This window comes from Trachinotus anak, unplaced genomic scaffold (genome assembly GCF_046630095.1).
Source record: "Trachinotus anak isolate AG129_WGS33_773 ecotype Australia unplaced genomic scaffold, CSIRO_AGI_Tana_v1 ptg000014l, whole genome shotgun sequence".
Lineage (NCBI taxonomy): Eukaryota > Metazoa > Chordata > Actinopteri > Carangiformes > Carangidae > Trachinotus > Trachinotus anak.
Window position 1 is genome coordinate 21,751,640 of NW_027273865.1, and position 12,180 is coordinate 21,763,819.

A 12,180-nucleotide genomic window follows, 5' to 3' on the forward strand; every position below is an offset into this window, starting at 1 on the left:
TGATTGCCCAACTTTTCTTTTTCCCCTCCTTTCTTCTTCCTCCTCTCCTTACTTCAGCCCCACTGCCTCGCCCTCAGTCCTTTTCCTTTCTCCTCCCTTCATCTTTGTTCCCCTGTCAATGACTGAAAATTGAAGCCTCTTTGGAGCATTTTTGTCTCGTATTGTGGACAATGACTCCCCTGTGACTGTAACAGCTGCTCCGTCGATATACACTCAAACAGACACACACCATTAAAGGCTAAACTGAGAAGTGCGTGTGTTTGCACTTGTATGTACTTGTACTGTTCAATTGAATGCTATCTGAGTTTTGTTATGATAGCTGGTATAAGAAGTGATGGTACTGGTGTATATGTTTAGCACTCATGCTTTTATTTCCTCACTCCTATGCTCAGTCGTGTAGACGAGCTGTTCCACTGGGCCTGTACCCGTAATTTGCCAATTTACTGTGTCTACCAGATAGACTTTTCATATCTGCATATATCTATAAAACACTGCAGACTAAAAAAGGCCTCAGTCTGCATCTAGTGCTGCTGTATTTCAACAAATGCTGATAGCAATCGAGGAAAGGAACATGTCTGGAAGCTGGATTCAGAGAGAAAGAGGATAACTAAGTGTCTCTATTACCTGTGTGTGTGTGTGTGTGTGTGTGTGTGTGTATGTGTGTGTGTGTGCGCGCATGTTTGTGGAGGAAAGTACATTAGCATGTATGACTCATTGAATTGTCATCTGGCAACAGAGGCAGTGAGATCTGAAAAAACAGCATGTCCTAGGAGTTTTTAAATGCAGGAAAAAAGAAAAAACAGAACTTGCTTTTTGACCGTTGTGCTTTTCCGTCCTCATGCTGCTGTGTACGGACACTAATAAGGTCCCTAAAGCTGAAGAGACCAAAAAATGGAAGGTGTGACCGGACACACACTTGTTCATATCGTGTCTGTGGATCTCATCACTTTGTGATATTATGTCTTTAATTCCTCTGCATGTTTTCCCTCATCACTGCTTCATCATTTCTCCTGATTTGCTCTGTGGTTTCTCCTGCCTCATCTGTCTGCTTTTGAGGGACTTTGAACACCCCTGTGAACACTTCTCAGATTTTTCTCAGGCCTTTTAAAGTACAAAATCAATAGCCTCTGATCTGATTGATTATAAACTGAATGAACTCCAACCGCCAATTGATCCTCTCCGGCCTGCCAGTATCCTGACTCCTGCTGCTGCAGAATATAAATGGCTGGCTGGCTGTCTGTGGCGCTGTGCTCTCAGAAGTGCAGCCGGGCCTCAGCAGTATTTAGAGGTCATACAGTGGAGCTGTGTCATGCTAGCAGACTACCAAAGGACTAAAGGCTCATAACAGCTCTGAACTCCAGGGGCTCCCTAATTAAAACAGCTCTGACATCATCAAGGGGTGACACGCCCTCATCGACGTGTGCTAATGACTCTGCATTTCATGCTGTTGCATCATCACCTTACAGTTCGCTCTTTCTCCTGTGTTACTCCTGTGTTTGTGACTGTGCTTGCAACTGCACGACTGTGGTGATTCTGTTTTTCGCTCATGTTAAAATCCTAGCCTTTTTTAACATTGTGTGTCCTCTGTTTGACAGGATGACTATATCCCCTACCCACGGATAGAAGATGTGAGTCATGTCTCACTCACAACACACTCATGACACACATTTACACCCTTCTCATGTTTAACCATTAGGCTGAATGTTTCTGACAATAGATAAAGCATTTGAAGCCTTAAAGTCCTTTTGCATTTTTCTGTCTTCTGTCTCATGATTATCAAGCCTGCCTGATGAAGGTGCAGTTAGAAGGGCTTTGCATGTCTCAGAGATGTTATATTTCATTACATTTTGGCTTTTGTCCCCTCGGTCCTCCTGCCCAAGGTCCTGGAGAAGGGTGGCCCATACCCCCAGGTAATCCTGCCGCAGTTTGGGGGTTACTGGATTGAGGACGTGGAGGCACCAGCAGGGACCCCCTCCTCCTCGGAGTCTAGTTTCTGTGAGGAGGAGGACAGAGAAGAGGGCATGAGCCCTGGTGGGGGGCACAGTTACCGCCTGGAGTGTAACAGCACAGCCCGCGCCTACCGCAAACATTTCTTAGGCAAGGTTAGTGTGTGTGTGTACAATTGTCAGTTTCACTATCTATTTGGCTCTCGAAGATCATTATTGTGCTTGAACTAAAGTTTCACACCCTCTTTTCCACACTCATACATCCAGGAACACATGAACTACTACTGCTCTGGCAGCAGCATAGGCAACCTCATCATGTCTCTGAAGCACGAGGAGGCTGAGGGACAGGAGTTCTTACGCATCATGCTCAGGTACAATGAGAGAAATGCACTGTCAGCAGTAATTTCTTCATTTGATCAACACCACATCTTTAATGTTTGCTGTCATCCCTTTTTGTGCAATCCATGTTTCTCATGAGTCCACGCTGTTAAAATCTGTATTTGACATGCTCTCCTGCTCTGCTGGTTTGCTGTTGAAGTAGCTGTCATACTGAAATTCTGGAGCTACATGAAACGTTAGGGGACCAAATCAGTTTATCTTGATGAGAACATAATTGTACAAAATTTCATGGCAATCCATCTGATAGTTGGTGAGGGATTTCAATCTGGACTAAAGTTGTTGACTCACTAGCCAATAGACCAACAGACCAACATTTCCATCAGTAGAGCCACACTGCAAGCATGGGTAGAAATAATAATAAAGCGGGCCTACCTATAAACTGGCTCTCTGTAAACCGGCTGCAGCTCTTTGTTATGATTAATTTTGAGCAGATTTGTGGTGCTGCAGTAGACAGCTTTATTGCTGTTATCACAGTTGGTGACATTTTCATGAACAGGTGACAAAAACAATGAAGTAATGCTACGTTTTTGTTTGTGGGCTCTGTAGAGGAGGTGATAGCTGATCTATAGGCAAGTAATGGCTGATCTCTTCTTTGACAGCTGACACTGATGATGTTAGTAATATTGCCAGTATCACTGCTCATATTATTAATCAGCCTATAACCACTTGCTGTATTTTATTTTCCTCTGTTTTTTTTGTTTTTTTTTCTCTGTTGAGACAGGCTGAGACTTAACTCATCATGATCAGAGCTTTCCCATAATTTGACCTGGCCAGTGGACTGCATATAAACCGAATGTAACCTAAAACATCAAAAGTTGGGAAATCTCTTTGATGGGACAAACCTCTGAATCATTTTGCAGGTCGAGGACCAAAACAGTCCATGACAGGATCTCTTTAACAGGAATCAGCCAGCTGCCAAGTGTTCCTCAGATTGCCAAGGTAAGATATAGCTTACAATTACATGAGACATAAAGAAGACCACTTTCCATGAACGCCCTCCCCTTGCCGTGTACCCACAACAACATCGAAACATAATGGCAGCTGTAAGTGCTTGATTTATGGACTGTGGCTCACTCCGAACTGAAAGAGGGAACTGAAGGAAATATGATATCTTTTCGGCAGCTTATTGATCTCATATTTTAATCAATTCACAACAGCATTTGATAAAAACATAATCCAAAAAAAGACAAATTATTACAGCAAGTCAAAGAAGTAGAGACAACACAACAAACAGAACAAAACTAATCTGGGCACATAAAAGAAGCAAATACAAGTAAAATAACACATCAATAAAGTCAGAAAAAAATTTATAAATATATTTTTTTAATTATATAATTTTGTTATGATAATAACAAAAGTAGTAGGAACCTTCTGGGTTTCTTTCTTAAGAAAGAATGAGACCATTTAAACTTTCTATCCCTGACTTATCCAGTCAGGGATAGAAAGAAGTTATTATGATTTTTAGATGACAAGAAATATATTTTAAGCAGTTAAATCAACATGAAATGACTTTCTTTCTCTCTGAATCATAGGGTAGGTAGAGGCTCCACTATATGGAAAATGATATTTCTCTCATCAGTCAAATATAGCAAGTCTCATCTTTCTTCCAGCTTCTGTGTGATGACGCCACAGGCCTGAAGTTCAACCCAGTCCTGTACCCTCGGGTGAGTCTATAACTAAACTCACACATGTATACATTTATGCAATCAAGATGACATGAGTCACCTTTCCTCCCTCTATCTGCTTCTATTAAGAGAAAAAAGGGACACTGTAGGGTTGGAAGTGCAAATTCGGTATTCACTGATATCTGTCACCATTTTACAGGAACCTTCCTGCCATATTAACTGATGCAGGGTTGCTTAAATTTTGCCAGCATCGGACACCAAAGACACAAAAGTGCACAACTTACCCCTCCTGAGCCCTCACCTCTCTTACATCTGATCTGTTCAGTAAGAACATTATTCAAATGATGATACACGGCGACAACAACAACTTTCTAAAATGGATATGATGGATCTGTTTTCTCCCCCTGTGAGCCTGGTGGAGGAGTGTGATGGAGCATGCTTTTAGCCTGTGCCTCAGGGAAGGAAAAAAAAAAACCATCTGTGTCTCAGTCTGCAAGAGGCAGCGACAGGATCACTGCCCTCGCTAGGGGCTGTGACAGTTTGTCACATGTCATCCTTACGTAATAAGGCTCCAATAAACGTGCCCGAGAGACATTTTGAAGAGGAGGAAAATATGTTTTCCTAACCCCTACAGCAAACAGAGAGTGTGTAACGAGTTGAAAGAGATGAGCAACTATAGGTTGTGAACAAGAGATCGTTGTTTTTGTGTCTGCACAGGGATCCCAGTTGATAGTGGCTTATGATGAACATGAGGTGAACAACACCTTCAAATTTGGAGTCATCTACCAGAAGTTTGGGCAGGTGAGCGATTTGAAAGATCTCGTCAGTGTACTCCAGTTTGGCTAACATACACCATCTCTTACTCCTATTTTATCTCATGTATCTTTTTCCTCTACCATTTTCTTGTCACTTCCTTTCAGACATCAGAGGAAGAGTTGTTTGGGAACAATGAGGAGACGCCTGCTTTCAAGGAGTTTCTCAGCATCCTTGGCGATAACATTGAACTTCAGGACTTTAAAGGGTAAGAGCAGGAGTAAGAACGACTCTATCAGAGAAAAGAAGCAGAGTTAAGTGCTGTTTGAATAAAAAAAAAAAAGAAAGCAGGATTCAGTACTGTAATAAAATGGAAGCCTAGAGTAGAAGGGTGCACGAGGATGAAGAGAAGGATGCCATTAGAGTGCACTGCCACAGAGCTGAATAGCAGGGTTTAATTACTGTAACTTCGGAGCAATTTGTTCTGCAGTTTCGGCCCTGGCATGCGATTCAGTTGAACTGCTTAGAGAAACAGTCCTTGAAAAGAAAGTGGCACACACTCAGGTAATCAGAGCTTTGTGTACTGTATTTATTGTCTTGCAGGCTTTTTCTATTGTGTTACACTTGTGTTACTTTTACCAATAGGGAGGCTTTAAATTGTAGCTAACACACTTTAGGGTGGCACTGGATCTAGTTGAGTACAGAATGTAATGAAACTGACATTTAATATACATGAAATAAAATCATATTTGTCCTTATTACTGAAGGCTGGAGACCACACAGAGAACATGACGTGTGTTTTGATATTGTGACAGGTTCCGCGGTGGGCTGGATGTGTCCCATGGACAGACGGGGTCTGAATCTGTCTACACTGTCTTCAGACAGAGAGAGATAATGTTCCATGTGTCGACCAAGCTTCCCTTCACTGAGGGAGATGTACAGCAGGTATGAGACTTTAAGACTGGATTAGCTCCCAAGTACAGATGCTTTGGCTCAAACATATCAGTATGAAATTGATAAGGTGAAGCTATTGACGATGTGTTGTGTTAAATTGCTATTATGTAAGCTGAGGCTAAATGTTAAATAGATTGTGTTGCAAGTTCTGCAGACAGCTCAAATCCCACTTGGGAGCAAATGAATCCCTCTCCCATTCAGGGATTTATGTGTGATAGAAGAATCATGATGTTCTCTTGCTTTAAAACTGTTCTCTGAGCTACACAAACACAATCCGTTGACCAGCTAATAAATCTTTTCTCCTCTGCCCCTTTAGCTCCAAAGGAAAAGGCACATAGGAAATGACATCGTGGCCGCAGTCTTTCAGGAAGAGCCCACACCGTTTGTTCCGGACATGATCGCCTCCAACTTCCTGCATGCCTACGTGCTGGTGCAGGTTGAGAACCCGTGTACAGAGCACACAACATACAAGGTACAGACTGGACCAGTGTGAGGGAATGACAGTGCTTCTGCATGAGGGTACTCTGTAATAACTGTGAATGACATGTGTTCTCAAGTTTTTGTGTTTCATCCTTCCAGCTTGAAACCTGAGACCTTGTGAAATATACACGGATAATATCTGACTGTTATTTATTTGATGTGAACAGGTGTCTGTTACAGCGAGGGAGGATGTGCCTCCTTTTGGACCCCCTCTCCCGAACCCAGCGGTCTTCAAGAAGGTGAGGGACGGAGTTGAGTCTTGGGATAGTCTTGGAATTTAGAGGGGGTTGGGTACAACTGGACTGAACTAACTGTTATATTGAGCGGTTAAAACCAGTTCCACCTGGAGCAGGAACAACGGTAAAATCCTGCTTATTTATTGATGCGTTAGTTCTAAGAATCTAATAAAGTCATATATAATAATCTATAAGTTATGGTTTCTTTTACTTTGGACAGTTTATATTTATATATGGCTGCTTATATTTCTAAAACGTGTATTTTTACTTACTACACTGCAAAACCAAATAAACAAGTTCCATCTGACTCAAAGATTCAGTAGAAGATTCTCAGAGTTTCTTACTGAGACATGATTTGCAGCACGTTAGGACAATAAGAGAGGATTTGAGGCAGATGGGAGTTTGAGTTGAAGCTGATGATAAAGGTCACCTTTGCCTTTCCTCATCTCTGCCCCCCACCACTCTGCTTCATTGTCTGACTCAACCCCTTTTCTCTCTCTCTCTCTCTCTCTCCCTTTTGTCTCTCACCAGGGTCCTGAGTTTCGAGACTTCCTACTGACAAAGCTGATCAATGCTGAAAATGCCTGCTACAAATCCGACAAATTTGCCAAACTAGAGGTGACACACACTCACTCAACCACACTCAAAAACCACAGCATGCCTTCAATCGTTGCTTCATCCATAAATATTACCCGTAATCGCCACCCCGATGTTGTCTTACATGGGTTTCATGTGTGTGAACTGATACCAGGGGCGAACACGAGCTGCTCTGCTGGACAACCTCCACGACGAGCTGCACAGACAGAGCCAGGCCGCGCTGGGTCTTGGCCAGGCAGGAGAGGAGGACAAGCTGGAGAACGGAGGACACGGGGGTCTGCTAGAGTCCTTCAAGGTGAACATGAACCTGGCCAAACACAGACCTGACAAAGTGCAATCCACTCTGTGACATTCATTTAATCACCATCATTACAGCACAAGAATATGAAGCTGTCTCACTCTGGGTCAACTAAATGTCACAAGTCTGCAAGATACTTTAAGGTGCTAAACCACCAGTGTCAATTTTGTTAGTGCGACTCTTCTCTGTGCTTGAAGATTTTGATCTTATAATCCAACACAAGTGTGTGTGGGCGTTGAGGCGTGAGAATCTGTGTGTGTGTGTGTGTGTAAGTGTGAAAGTGAACGCAAACACTGCTATGATCATATCTGTGTGACAAACGGTCTCTTTCTCCTGGTGAATTTTTGGCTCATTTGCCATCTAATTCTCTCTTTCTTATCTAAACTAAACTAAATGTGAATTGACATTAACCGGACCATTACAGAGTGTATTTTTCTCTGTGCGTATGAGAAGCGAACGTGTGACTGATGTGTCGGTTTGGCTCTCTCACTCTCCGCAGGCATTGTGGACAGCTACTTTGCACTTTCTGCAGTCAGTCCCAGGGGGTGCTGTTCTCATTGCTCTCATGGCAGTTGCTGTGTATTACCTGTCTGTATTCCTGTAAATCTATCAGAGGATCACCATCAATGATCAATAAACAGTTATTTTGTATGATGTTGTTTGTGTTTATACTTGATGCTGTATCTGCAGTAGATTAATTAAAAAGTTATTTAACAGGTTTTTATTGTAATTGTAGAGCCTGGAATTTATTATGAATGCAAGAAAAATGTTATGGATGTTGTCATCAATTAACGAAATGAATAAAAATTCAAATACTGACATGATTAGAGCAACACATGTTCATCCATCCACTCCAAGTCCCTTGGCTTCTTTCTTGGAGAACTGCGCCCCCTGGTGGTTGCAGTGTGCAGTAGCACCTATGATCCTCTGTCTTATTCATCTAAGAAAATTCATTAAGAAAATAAACTTCCCCTTCCTTCTGTGCCCTTCTTTCTCCATCTCATCCACACTTCCTCTGTTTCCTCTCTCTCCGCCAGAGAGCCATGCGTGTCAGGAGTCACTCCATGGAGACCATGGTGGGCTCTCACCGTCACAGGAGCCCCGGGGTAGGAGGTGGGGTCCCAGCCAGCCTGAGCGGAGGGGGGCTGCCGCAGAGCACCAGCGAATGCACGAAAAGCACCTTCACTGTGAGTAAAGTAGTCGAGGGGAGTGAGAGGGAAAGGGAGGATGGGAAAGATTAATTACTTTACCTTTTTTTTTAACAACCTGTCTCTTAGTCTTTTATTTCCTTTTAGACATTATCACTTTGAATAACATCAGTATCTCTATTCCAAAATTCTCTATGTTAGTCTAGAAAGTGTTTTTTTTGGGTGTTTTTTTTTTTTTTTTTTTTACCTCAAAGGGTAGATTCACATTTTTTCAACTGTGTCTGAGAACATGCTCACATGCTCACATGACACTGAAAAAGATCATTCTTCCTGTCCACACTGGCTGCAAGGAGATCCCTTACACAACTTTGACACCATCATTTACATCAGAGTAGACGAGAGGGAAGTTCCCAAATTTAGTCTTTTAGGAGCGAAACTTCTTCATTGTGTTTCCAGTATTTCATTGTCGAACTGTGGTGGAGGGAAAACAACATAAAGAAGGATTTTTTTTTACGAAAAGAAAAAGAAACACTAACTTCTTGTAGCTTCAGCTGAACATTGAATGCATTTTTGCACACAACAGAGATTTTGTCTCCCATCTTTCACATTGCAGTCATGTTATAAGAAAAGTAGTAAGAATCAATAAGGTGTTTGTCACTCTTCTTTTCAAACAGTAGAAACCTCATTCTTTAATTTGTGATCTTCAGCCTCCTGCGCTGTCAGCCAAGTCTCCTCTGAAGAGCCCAGTAAAACGGCGCTCAGGCCTCTTCCCTCGTCTCCACTCCAGCACAGAATCCCCCTCCGATAGACACACACGAAGGTTGGTCTCACTATTTAAATATCTTTGTAGTTGCCAGACAGACTCATGATTGTGTTACAGGAGAGACACCAAAGTTGTCTGTATTTTTGTGCAGGTACCCGGAGCCCAGTGATTCTTGAACTTGTTATCACTCATGTGTTTCCTTTTATCTGCAGCGACCAAAAGCTTGCAGAGATCTGCCCACTGTCCCAAGAAGTGAGATCAGAGACGTCATCTAACCCCAGCTCACCTGAGATCTACCCCAACAAAGAGAGGTGAGACCAAAGTTGCGGCTGAAGCCAAACCAAGTAAAGTTGTTGGTTTTTTTTGTATGTATTTTGAAATGAGTTCAGTATAGACAGGGATTTTAAGTGTACAGTATGTCCAGTAAATCTCATCTTTGGATTTCCTGTCTTTCTCCCCCCTTTGTTTTCCTCCGCAGGCCATTCATCAAACTGAAGGAGTGCAGCAGTGGCAGGCCCAACATATCTCGGTCTTCATCCAGCACCAGCAGCTTCAGCAGCACCACGGGAGAAACAGAAGCTCTGGAGGAACTGGAGACAGTGAGTACAACGCTCAGTGTGTTTGACCAAAGTTAAGCAGAAGAAAATGTGTTCAGCTCTGCCCCACTTTTTCTGTTGTTTAAGAAAAAAGAGAAAAAAGAGGAGTGTTTGACTGGAGGTGGAGAGTGTGAGGTTGTTAGTGGTGTCAAGCTTTCACAGATGACATAGTCTGTAATTACCAAGAGCTGTCTAATAGAGTGTTGAATGTCAGCTCAATGATTATGATGATTACAGCTCCTCTCACTGTGCATCAGATGAAACTGTTCGTCAGTGTAGTTTTATCTCATGTGAGAAATGCTGTCTGATCATTCACACTCTCAGCATGTAACTTTGGATCGGTGTGCACAGATGCACAGTGTGTTGTTAAAATTGTCAAGCTCATGATTGAAGGCCAGAGAAAATAGTTAAAGTAGGATTTAGTAACACACATCACTGATCAGCGGAGGGAAAAAATGTATAAATTCTAAAAGAAAAATTATTTATATCTGAAAATGCCGCATTGCATTTTTATTGGTTTTAAATAAATATTTCAGAACTTTGGGAAATATGGTTATTACTTTTTTTGCCATGAGTTAGATGGGAAGATTGATACAACTCTCATGTGTGTACACTGGATATGAAGCTACCGCCAGCAGCTGATTAGCTTAGCTTAGCATAAAGATTGGGAACAGCCGTAAATGGCTAGCCTGGTTCTGTGTGTAAAAGGAGGATTTATTTTTTTAACCTTTGGACAGAGCCGGGCTAAATGTTCCCATCTGTTTCCAATCATTATGTTAAGTTAAACTAAGCTAAGCTAAGCTAACCAGCTTCCAGCTTTACTTAAAAATGTAATAAAAATGAATGTGTAAAATGCCTAATTATTGATCTAAAAAGCTTGGATTTGTATAACACAGATCTACATCAGTATAGAAAGTTTCACCCATATTATACAAATAATAATAAAAAAAAAATATTAAAATGAGTTATGATGGCTCATCCCTGGAAGGCACCATTTCCACTTCCAGCTACACATTCTCTGGCTCTGACGTTGCTGACAGGAAGGTTGATGTCAACTTCAGCAAAAATATTCACTGAGCCTCTTGAGTTCTTTTCCTTCCCCCACCTCTTCCTCCCTGTTAACTCTCTGCTTCTCTCTACTCTCTGTCCCTCAGGTTGGCCACCCCTCTATAGCCTCCTCGTCTGCCTTTAGCCCTTCCCTCAGTGTTGACAGCCAGGGATCAAGTACCCCTGTCATCATGTGCCGCAGTCCAACAGGTAAACCTACAATTTTACACACATACACACTGAGAGTATTCAGATATTACTAAATCTTTTTATCTGTGTTGAGCATCCCCTTCCTTTTTTGTCCATTTCCTCCTTCTGGCTTTTGTAGATGGTAAAAATAAGACATCACCGAGGTCAAACTTGAAGTTCCGCTTTGACAAAATGAGCCACTCATCCACAACTGTAAGTCTTAAATTTGAGGCCTGTCTGGTTAGCATATTTTAATAGATAGCATATTTTAATTCCCAGTCAGTGCTGTTGGAACAGAATTATCTTTTTAAACCAGAAGCTCGAGAAACTTGACATTTGAATTAACAGAACTACTGGAGCATGCTGGGAGCAATTAGAAAAAGTATCCCCATGTGTTTCTGATACACTCGCTGTCCATCTTACGGACATCTCATTCAGCGGCGCTGGCAGCCGTGATCCTGAATGCACTGTGCATACATTTTCATTATTGTTTATTTAGCTAAATGATGGAATGCATTGACTTTTGCACACATTTTTGATACACACTCTTTCATGTGCTCATAACCTAAAAATATCAGGGGTAACAAAAAATGTGGTGTACTTCCACTTTACAATAAGTCTTAGAGAGGAAAGCAGATGACATGCAGCAAAAGGCCTTGGGTCAGACTGAAGCCCAGACCACTGCAGTCAAATATAAGTTTTTAAGACTTGTGCTCTACCAGGTGAACCATCAGTGCACCGCACTGTATGGTCGCTTTTATGTATAAAAGGCAGCCATGCATGTATTTTCTCACAGCACACACAGCTTGTCAGTCTACTGCTCATCGATAAACTTCTCCAATCCACTTGTAGGCTATAACTAGTTTGGTTTAACTTGATATTACTTTATTCACAGCACAGGATATGGATTCAAAAAAAGCATTTTGTCTTCAAATATGGGACAATCCCGTATTATACAGGACGGGTGGCAACCCTAGTGAGGAACGTAAAGGTAGACTACAAATGGACAGGCAGTTCTTTTGCATACTCTGAAATATAATCCTGCCAGCGCCACTGATCTTATTATCTCTGGATCATGAGTGGACAGTGGAGTTGTTGTTGGGCAATACGTTCAGATTGATAGATTGATCCTGTCAGTGAACACCTCTC

At 42.0% G+C, this 12,180-nt stretch overlaps 1 protein-coding gene across 7 annotated transcripts in view; it reads left to right on the forward strand.

Annotated features, from left to right (window-relative positions):
• Positions 1–12,180, forward strand: part of LOC139631746 (rap1 GTPase-activating protein 2-like) — an 82,341-nt gene that overhangs the window by 67,909 nt on the left and 2,252 nt on the right. For 4 of the 7 annotated variants that reach the window (XM_071496245.1, XM_071496244.1, XM_071496247.1 and 1 more), the window contains 19 exons: positions 866–898; positions 1,596–1,628; positions 1,881–2,102; positions 2,214–2,317; positions 3,206–3,284; positions 3,956–4,009; positions 4,688–4,771; positions 4,891–4,991; positions 5,539–5,668; positions 5,994–6,149; positions 6,325–6,396; positions 6,925–7,011; positions 7,145–7,285; positions 8,326–8,475; positions 9,144–9,256; positions 9,412–9,510; positions 9,678–9,798; positions 10,950–11,052; positions 11,171–11,244. In XM_071496245.1, the coding sequence (XP_071352346.1) occupies positions 866–898; positions 1,596–1,628; positions 1,881–2,102; positions 2,214–2,317; positions 3,206–3,284; positions 3,956–4,009; positions 4,688–4,771; positions 4,891–4,991; positions 5,539–5,668; positions 5,994–6,149; positions 6,325–6,396; positions 6,925–7,011; positions 7,145–7,285; positions 8,326–8,475; positions 9,144–9,256; positions 9,412–9,510; positions 9,678–9,798; positions 10,950–11,052; positions 11,171–11,244 (1,956 nt within the window). The remainder of the gene's footprint in view (positions 1–865; positions 899–1,595; positions 1,629–1,880; positions 2,103–2,213; positions 2,318–3,205; positions 3,285–3,955; positions 4,010–4,687; positions 4,772–4,890; positions 4,992–5,538; positions 5,669–5,993; positions 6,150–6,324; positions 6,397–6,924; positions 7,012–7,144; positions 7,286–8,325; positions 8,476–9,143; positions 9,257–9,411; positions 9,511–9,677; positions 9,799–10,949; positions 11,053–11,170; positions 11,245–12,180) is intronic. The other 3 variants (XM_071496246.1, XM_071496243.1, XM_071496248.1) reach the window with 1 other exon arrangement.